Source organism: Heterodontus francisci, chromosome 33, assembly GCF_036365525.1.
Source record: "Heterodontus francisci isolate sHetFra1 chromosome 33, sHetFra1.hap1, whole genome shotgun sequence".
Lineage (NCBI taxonomy): Eukaryota > Metazoa > Chordata > Chondrichthyes > Heterodontiformes > Heterodontidae > Heterodontus > Heterodontus francisci.
In genome coordinates, this window is record NC_090403.1 from 48,877,577 (window position 1) to 48,887,884 (window position 10,308).

The window sequence follows — 10,308 nt, forward strand, 5'->3', positions numbered from 1 at the left end:
ATTTATAGAAGTGTTATGGAGATCACATTCTCCAGTAGTCTAGTGGGAAGAGACACTGCTTGGCTTAATACTAGCACATAGAGACCAGAAGATCCCAAGCTTGATTGAGCTCAGCACCCTGGACTCAAGACAGAAAGATTTAGCTAGGGTATCCCACCCATAATCACTTTCCAGTTAATTCTGCTGGAAACTACACACAGGTTGAATGTCGGGTGAGAAAGAATTTGGGTTCAAATTTGATACTACCCATAGTTGAATAAACTGTTCATAATCATTAGATTCTCAGTTGATGACTGAATTATTTTAGTTCCACCGTGCTATTACGCAAGGACATTTTTTTAAAAAGCTATTAGTTTTTTTTTAATACTTTCTGTTTCTGGTTGGTCTTGTAATAGAGTTGGTGAAAAGGGATGCTACGTAAGATAGTAAGGACACAGAAAAAGTAAATATGGAAGCACTATATTAGGACTGCAACAGGACAACAAAGAAGAAAAAAGACACATCTAAGGGTGATGTCAGGATGTTTACATAAAGAGTCTTCAACATGTGGAATGGCCGTCATTAAACTAGGAACGGGGTAGTGGAGACAAAAACTTGGCATTATTTGAGATGTAGTTGGATGCTGTGATAGGATTCTTTTCTGAATGGATGAGTTTGAATGGGCCCCCTCCTCTGTACTTATTATGTAACATGTATTTTGGAATGGAGGGGGGCTGGCATTCGCTCACAGTGCTGGGTTCTCCATAAAGAAGGTACATTCAAGGGTGCTTTTTGTTTTATTGAATTCCTCTTTGAGGTTGAGTACCATGGATAAACTCCGGGGGGAATACTGACCAATGAAAGTAAACTTGGGTAATGTTACTGATGCCATATGTGTTTTACAGATGTATGTCCATCCCAGTGACAATGCGAGCAATCCGTCGAAAGGCTGAAACTATCCAAGCAGACACTCCAGCCTTACCCCTCATTGCAGAGACTGTTGAGGACATGCTGAAAAGGAATCCACCACCAGCCACCAGTCCTGGTTACAGCACGCAACTTGGCAACAATCCAGCGAGTGGCACCACTACTCCGACAAGCACCTTTCCCGGACCCATCTCCACCATCTTCAATTTAGGAAACACAGGTGTGAAAGAAAGGCACGAATCAGGGCATGGGGAGGATTCCTTTAAAGTAAACCAGAACCCCATTCTGACTAGTTTACTGCAAATTACAGGGAGTGTCGGTTCATCCATTGGTTCAAGTCCTACACCACCTGGCCATACACCACCACCAGTATCTTCCCCTGCAAGTAATACCAAAAATCACCCCATGCTCATGAACTTGCTCAAGGACAACCCAAGCCAGGATTTCTCTACACTGTATAATAGTAGCCCTTTGGAGAGGCAAAATTCTTCATCTAGCTCACCTAGAATTGATGTGGCTTCAGGCAGCACGAAGCAGAAAAAGAAGAGGACAAGGTCGCAGACAGATAAACCCAAGCAACAACAGACTGAGGAGGACTTCCAGAGAGAACTCATCTCCATGGACTTTGATGCGCCTAACAGCGTCTTTGATGTAAATCTGGCTGGGGATTCTTTGGACACCCCACACATTACCCCTGCTCCCAGTCAATGTAACACACCTCCTACAACATACCCTCCGACAGTGGTGCACTCACAGCAGTCCAGTATGCAGAGAATGGTGCGCCTGCCTAGCACAGACAGCATTGGAGCTGATGTCACGGAGATTCTATCTGACATAGCAGAACAGACAGCAAAGCTGGCCACCACAGGGGACAATTGCCAGTCTATTGGGACGCCTGTCCGTGATTCTTCAAGCTCTTCTCATTCTATAGTAAATAGTACGTTTGATACAGATGTTTTTCAAGGTGAAAGTAATGAGAACACATACACTGATCCTGCGGATTTAATAGCAGACTCTACTGCTACTCCAACCAGTGACTCTTCAAACCAGTTTTTTCCTGATGGAGTAGATTTTTTATTGGATAATCAAGGTGGGAGCAATTTTGTGAGTGGATATTTTGATGAGAGCAGCCAGGGTGGAGATGTCGACGACACAAAGAGTTTTTCTTCGCAAGTGCTTGGCTCGATGAATGTTCAGGCAATGAGTGGTGATGCTGGAGATCGCTCCAAAGGGAGCAGCCATACAGACATGGTGGATTTCAGTATGTTTACATCTGGCAGTAAGTCTTTAGGACCATCCGATGGGATGGAACACAGTGGGAATCAGAGCCCTTTGTTGAGCACAGTGGAGGTTGGAAAAATGGACAAATCCCAAAAACAACGATCTGGTAAGGAAGGAAATGGCAGTGGGAGTAGCAATTTGTCAGCAATAGGCATCGATGGAAAGCCTGGGAAACGCACCAGAACACCATCAAATGAAGGGAAATGCAAAGAGAAACCTCCAAAACGCAAGAAAACGGACTCAGAAAGTAAGTCCCCATCTCATAGTGTGTCGAGTCGTCCTTTCACGCCACCAGCTAGTACCACTGGCTCCAAATCTCCTGGGAGTTCTGGTCGGTCACAAACACCACCTAGTGGAGCCACGCCTCCAATTCCAAAAATTACAATTCAGATTCGCAAGGAGATGGTTGGCAAATCGTCTTCACATAGTCAGTTTGGGTCAGGCCCTTCATCCAGCAGTAAAAGTCACCATTCTCATTCCTCCAATTCCTCTTCCTCCAGTAAAGTGAAAAGCAACAAATCTGAAGGCTCTTCCAGTTCCAAAATGAGCAGCAGCCTTTATTCAGGCCAAAGCAGTACCAGTTCAGGCCAGTCTAAGAGTTCTTCTCAGTCCATGGGAAAACCCAGCTCTTCTCCAGTCACCAAGCATGGGTTGACTAGTAGTAGTAGTAGTTTGAGTTCCAGCAACAGTAGTAGCAACAAAATGAAACCTCAAGTTAAGTCGTCATCTTGCCTGGTTAATCCATCTGGAGGAAAGCCCAATGTGTCTCCTTCACACTCGAGACCTTCAGGCAACTCGGACAAACTTTCATCGCCATTGAAACCCATTCCAGGCACTCCGCCTACAAAAGCTAAATCTCCAGTCAGCTCTGGCTCAGGAAGTTCTCACATGTCAGGGTCTAGTTCCAGTTCAAGCATGAAACAGTCCTCTGGTGTGGTATCCTCCAGTTCTTTGAACCAGAAGCCTCCAACCTCCTCATCTTCCTCTTCCTCTGCTTCCTCAATGTCTTCATCTCAAAATGCTCATGGAAATTTAATCAAAGGCAAATCTCCTAGTCGAACCAAGAAGCCATCCTTGACTGCAGTGATTGACAAATTAAAACATGGTGTTGGTGGCGTAGGGGGTTCGGGTGCAGAAGACTGTCCAGATGGTCAAATGAGTACAGCAGCAATGCCCTCTCATAGCATGCCATCCAAACACAATATGTCCCCTGCAGATTACCAGGGAAAGAGAGAGAAAAGCGACAAAGAAGGTAAATCCAAAGTCTCTGTCTCTGGCAGTTCAGGTGACAGTGGGAAGAAATCTTCCGACTCCAAGAATGGCGGCGGTACTGGTGTGGCAAAAATTATCATTAGCAAACATGATGGTGGTTCTCCCAGCATTAAGGCCAAAGTAACCTTGCAGAAGCCAAGTGATGGTAGTGGTGACGGTTTGAGACCCCAGATAACTGGTGCAAAAAACTATGGCTCACCGTTGTTCAGTGGTTCAACACCGAAACACGAACGTTGTTCACCAAGTTACAGCAAGTCTCCTGCCTACACCCCACAAGGTGGAGATAGTGGCAGTGAATCGGGATCGTCCTTTGCTGAGAAATCTCACCAGAACAGTCCAAGCTCAGATGACGATATCCGGCCACTCCCTGAGTACAGCTTAGAAAAGCATAAAAAGCACAAAAAGGAGAAGAAGAAAGGAAAGGACAAGGATCGCGACAGGGACAGGGACCGTGACAGAGATAGGGAGAAGAAAAAGTCTCACTCCAGCATCAAACCAGAAAGTTGGTCAAAGTCTCCTATTTCAACTGACCAATCCTTATCTATGGCAGGGAGCACAACGCTGAACTCTGAAAGGTCATCTCGCCCTAGTCCAGCATTTTTGATGGGCGATGATGATGACCTTATGAATGTGGCTCTGATTGGTAACTGAAATGAAGTGCATTGATCTTAAAGTAAGACAGTCTATTGTATAACTATAGTATTTTGTTTCTAATTATACGAGGTTCTTGGCTTTTAGCTGGTAACTCGTTCCGATTTTGACAGGTGCCTCGGATCTGCCATGATTCATAACATAAAATTTTCAAGGTGTTAAGTTAATCATTATTTTTGATGTCAGCAGCCACTTATCAAACAATGTATGTGAAATGTAACTGTTTTTTGTACATTTTTGAGGGGGTGGGCTTTGACAAGTTTTACATAAATATTTTTTTGTCTTCCCCTCCTATCAGTCTTTTAAGGGGGCAAGATCAACCCAAGTGTGGGAGCCCTTGTATAAAGACTCCCTCCCTCAAAACAAAGGGTTGGACCCAGAAAAGTCTTAGCAAAGCTTTGAAGCTCCTAATCCTGGCTCTATCCTATTTATGTTTGGCTCCCACATTTTACAACTTTTTTTAATAACCGAAAGCTATTTTAAAATCAAAAGAGGCTGAGGCTATGTGTGCTAAAAGTCTTTCATATTTTTCAAATAAATAAGATGGCCTGTGTGCATAATTTTCTCCTTGTCTCCCATCCCACATGCAAAAGATAGAAAATTTTATTTAACAATCTGCAAGGCCCAGATTCTTTTACATAAAAACCTAAGATGCTTTTAACAAGCTTTATTTTTAACTATTTATTAATCTCTTAATCTCAGAATTGTTTCATGTGCTTATTGAAATCATTTTTAACAGCTTCTAAAGCTTCTTTGTAATCCATTTTAAAATCAAAAGTTGTTCATTGCTTTGGATACACAGGTTGTGCTGTAATTCCCTTTTTCTCATATTTTTGTGAAGAATAAGAATGTGTACTATTGTTTGTATTAACTTTGAGGCTCATGGTTTTGTTCGAAGGATTTCTTGAGAATTTGTCTTGGAATTCCACTTCCCACTTCCTCCCAGTTTCATACCATGAGTTGGACGATAAAGGAGTTTGCATATGAACCACATGTGTGAAACTGAGAGTATCCAAATTATCTGAATACTGAACTGGCTGAACTTCCTAACTGATCTCCCAGATGCTTATTACATTTGGCATAATTTTGCACTCACAGCATAACCATTGATACATAAATGCCATGCTCTCCCTTTTGTCCTGACAAATGATTAAATGATGCCCCCAGGAGACTATTTCTTAATTGCATGCAGATGGTGTTCCCAAAAAGAGGGCGAGAAATCTGACAGAATGGTATCTGCTGCACAATGCCTAAAATCCATGGCAATAGCTCTTTACACTTCCCAGAAGAAAAATGTAATTGGTAACTAAAATAGAACAGTGCTTAATTGGAAAACTTAAGGGCTCACGTTGTGGCTTCACATTCTTGGTGGGGAAGGTCCTTGCCCGCTGAAAGAGTGAAGCCATAAAATTACCCATTTAATGTAACTTTACTGGAAATAGCAATAGAATCATCCATGCAAGAAAAGCATAGGCCATTGTTCAACCTGGCCATGTCCCCGTGCATTGACTAGATGGGGTGGAAATTTCAATTAGAGACTTTTGGAATGAACTAAGGGTTCAGATTGGACTCACTATAAACATAAAAAAGAAAAACATATTGCGGTGTTGTTTTGACACTAGATTTTAGTAAAAGCTACAGATCTTTCTTACTCTCTTAAATGTTTTGTAAATGGTTTGTAACATAACTGCACCAACTGTCCATCCACCTCAAAGCAAAAGTTGGATCCTGAAAATTAAACTTGGGATCCTAAATAGTTATAGAATTGTTCAGATTTTAAACAATGGTTCAGGTAATGGAAGGGTATTTTCCTATTGCCCTGCATGTTGTCGTCCAGTTTGGCCAAAGAAATAATTCAATAGATTTGCAAATCAAGATTCATTGGCATTTTGCTTAATTAGTTCATTTTAATTAATGATAGCAGATGCACGAGCGGTTAGAATTTATCCAGAGTGTTGGGGTGGCTGCTGAAAGTACTGAACTGTTGTGAGGACTCTGCGACCAGAATTTACTAGGTTGTAATGTGCTTTTTTGCTGTAAGCATGGGCGAAAGACTGGTGGTTACGGATCAGACATTCGTTGTACACCCTGCCTGATTTTTTTTTGGATCCACTCAAGTGAATAGAATGAAAATTATGTGGGTTGTTAATGGGCAAACTATCCACAATTCTCCCCTTTATTTCGTTTTAGAGCAGTTCTTGACAGAACCAGTGCCAGACGAACCCTAAGAGTGTTTCTTTTCCTCTTCGCATTGACCTTAGCTGAAATTCTCTTACCCTGTGTACATTTGTTGCATGATTGTGTCCTTCATTGCCTTTGCCTGTATTCACGCCTCCCCATTTCTCCAGTCCTCAAGGCACTGACTCTTATGAGGGTAAGGTGACGCAAGCACCAGCTGCCCCCCATTGCCCCACCCGAGTAGCTGTCATCTGTAAGCCACGGCAATGAATGTCAGCAGACATTTTGAAGCCCGGTGCTGTTCTTGCCTAATGTCGCATGCAGCTACAGTATCCAACTGCTATCACATGATGGTGATCAGGAGTGGGAACCCTGGCTGACCTTTCCCTACCCAGGCCATTGCTGTTGGGGCACTGCCAACCATGGCTCTGTATGAAATCAGCTTGCTCAGCAGAGACTGGGAATCCACCCTGTTTTTCATTGCTTCAGTATGTGTATTTTGTGTTGGGAAGTACCTTAAAGAATGTTTTTTTTGGGTGGGAGAATAAGTGGATTGTGGCAGTTTTTTCATGAAGGTACAGACGATTCCCTGTTGTGAGGAAATAAAGTGTGCGTGGGACTTTCCTCAGGTGTCATTAGAAAGTATCTCATAAAAGATTGTTGACTTCCATTAATAAAAAGGAAGGCAGAGGTCAGATACAATTTTTTTAAATCAATCAAATTTGAAGGAACTTGCATTAACAGTATTAAGGAAAATCATAAGTTAACTCACACTGAGGAATGTTTTCAAAGTATGAAATTAAGTCCTGTCATTAATGAATGATGGCCTTTATTAAACCTGCAGTTTTTCAAATACAGGAGCTTTCATTGGTATTGTTTTTGCCAGCAGAGTTACAGGTTAAAATTGCACTGGGATTGAGATGGATAAAAGCCACAATTTTAGCAACAGTATACTTCAGATTGCAATTGGGCATTGTTCAACAGGTCTGAAAACATGCAGATGCTGCAGCTTTCTCAACCACTTTTTCATGCACACTGGCATGATAGAAGCAAAACATTACAGGACAGGAGCAGGCCATTTGGCCCATCGAGTCTGCGTCAAAGGTTTTCTCCACATGAGCCACCTAGTGTAATCAGCTGTCCTGTTTGCTCCCTACACCCATTATTTATCCCTGTTTTAGAGCATCTATCTAAATTCCTTATAAAAAGAATTTATGGGCCCTGCTTGAATAAACTGAAAATTCTAATTGCATATACCCTCTGCAAAGAAATACTTTAATCCTTTAGTGATTATTTTAAATTGGGACAACTCATGGAATAAAAATGGAAAATGCTGGAAGCGCACAACTGGTTGGTCAGCAGCCGAATGAGAAAAGTAGGTGAATGATTAGGGGGTGAACTGTTTCCCTGAACTGCTCCACCTGCAATTCTTAACCCGTCTTTCTCTTCCAACTGTTGACTAGCCTGGTGGGTAGCTCCGATATTTTGTGCTTTTATTTAGATTTATAGTGTGATGGTTTTCCTTTGGATCCCTTCTGCAACTCATGAATGTGAAGTGTCTTGACTGTTTATGGATTTTGAATCAGTTCTCCTTCCATAATTATTTCTCCAACTTTTGGGACCAGACTAATATTCAGGGGGCAGGAGAAGAGCACAAAGTGTGAATGAAAATATCAAAATTTTTGTTGGGTGTTAAATATGGATAATCTTAAATCACGCTAGGTGGAAATGGTGCCTCAAATCTCAATGGAGGCCTCATTTGTCAAATAAAAGGTGATTGAAAGGCAAAAATACATTTCTTGTATTGTTGGAATTTTAATGTAAGTTGGACACACTGATGTATAATTTACATTTTCCCAGTGCTTTCATGTGGTGCCATGTGTGCCTGGAAAGTTACTTTAAAATTTGTTCCCAATAACTTAGAGGGGAAAGGTACTACTTTGTATAAAGCTAAGCAGTATAGACTATAACACCCCATGTTTCATTCCTGATCTGTGCTAAGTTTTAACTGGTCTTACCTATGGCTTTAGGAAGGAGAAAAAACAGCCTTGATTCCTCATCACTGCTCAGTGACCCTTGCCAGAAAATATGTGGGTGCTGGGCAAAGACAGCTATAATGTCCAACATAGTCGACGACCCATGCAGCTGGTCTAGGCCCAAATGAAGAACGTCCACTTGGTGAGACACCAGAGGGCACCCTTGAAATTACCCCAGCAAGAGTCAGTGCCTTCAGTAGCTGCAGAAAATACTGGGGAGGGGAAACTATTTTGGAATTCCTTATCCATAACTAAAGATTACATTTCCCGCCCATCCTCCCAATCAGGTGACCATTTGGAAGTGTTCATGGGTTGCTTGAGATGATTGCCTGTGTATATACAAAAAGTCAAAATGTGATTTTTTTCTTTTAAATTATTTCCAGAAACATTCAATATTTGGTTTAAAAAAAACTGTATTTTTATATGTATTTTGGCATAACACCGTGTAATTTCTCTTTGTACAGTGATCTCATAGTATGGCGGCTAAGGTTCCCAGTGTTTGCCTAAAGCAGACGTAGGTAAAGAAAATGGGGTGACCGTTTCGTATTTCGTTGAGTAACCTTTGCCTTTCCTTTCCATCCAGCATGTAAATGATTTGTGAATTCCTCATATTTAACATAAAGGCTAGATTTGTGCCATACTTTTTGCAAAATGTAAATATTTTTCTGGCACGCGCATCGTAATAGAGGGTGTTACTTTGCAGAAAAAAATATACAGGTGTTATTGTTCATGTTTGGAAATAAACATTTCAGCAGGAGCATTTCTGTGTGTGTTAATATTGCATTTGTAGGGACCTGATCTGGATACTGAAGTGTTGCATGTTTCTGTCTTGTAACTTTGATGTTCCTACTGATTGCACATGTTTTTCTTTTAAAATGACATGGGGAAGCTGGGGACAATTTGGAGCACAACACCTTTTCACTTTTGATACCTGGGTTTGACTGCAGCCCAGACTATTGGAATTGAAGGCTTTCAAAGATCTGCAAAGTACACTTAAAATCAAAGAAGGATACACCACAGAAGGAGGCCATTCAGTCCATCGTGCAAGTGCCGGCTCTTTGGTAAAGCTCTCCAGTTAATTCCACTCTCTTGCTCTTTCCTCATAGCTCTCTTTTTCACCAAGTATTTATCCAATTCACTTTTGAATGCTACCATTGAATCGGCTTCAAGGCAAAAAATGTTTCCTCATGTCACCTCTGGATCTTTTGCCAATCACCTTAGGTCTGTTTCTACTTGTTACTGAGCCTTCTGCCACTGAGAATAGTTTCTCCTTATTTACTCTATCAAAATTATTCATGATTTTAGACACGTCTCTCAGATCTCTTAACCTTCTCAACTCCTAAGAACAACGCCAGCTTCTTTAGTCTCTCCACATAACTGAAGCCCCTCATCCCTGCTATCATTCTAGTAAATCTCTTATGCACCCTCTCCAAGGCCTTGATGTCCTTCTAAAGTGCAGTGCGCAGACTTCACAATACTCGAACTGAAGCCCAACCACTTTTTGTAAAGGGTTAGCAAAACTTCTTTGCTTTTGTACTCGATACCTTGATTAATAAAGTCAAGAATCACATATGCTTTTTTAACAGCCTTCTCAACCTGTCCTGTCACCTTCAAAGATTTGTGTACATACATGCCCAGATCGCCCTGTTCATACATGCCCTTCAAAATTATAAATTTTAAAATGAAAATAAAATTTTAATTGCCTGTGACGTACATTTGTTGGTCTCGATCCAGTTCCCAGTGGGCAGGGATACGCTGCACTAGATTACTGTTGAAGTGCTTGTTTATTTTTGACCACAAAGTTGGCTGCTGTGGGTCAAGTTGAATTACTACATTTGGGATGTTGCTGGAATTTGTGTGAAGGCTTTATTCTGTCTAACCAGTGCCTGATCAGTCCTGGGCATATTTTATACTGAGACGTTTCCTATCACTGAAATAATTTGGCGAAGTGGAATATCATTCGGGAAGAGAAAGATGTCCATTT

At 41.5% G+C, this 10,308-nt stretch overlaps 1 protein-coding gene across 2 annotated transcripts in view; it reads left to right on the forward strand.

Moving 5' to 3' along the window:
• Positions 1–9,981, forward strand: part of med1 (mediator complex subunit 1) — a 58,208-nt gene extending 48,227 nt beyond the window's left edge. The window contains exon 17 of one of the 2 annotated variants that reach the window (XM_068013519.1): positions 885–9,980. In XM_068013519.1, coding sequence (XP_067869620.1) covers positions 885–4,110 — 3,226 coding nt within the window. In that variant the 3' untranslated portion in view covers positions 4,111–9,980. Of the gene's footprint in view, positions 1–884 lie in introns of both variants that reach the window. The other variant, XM_068013520.1, reaches the window with a different exon arrangement.
• The last annotated feature ends 327 nt before the right edge of the window (positions 9,982–10,308 follow it).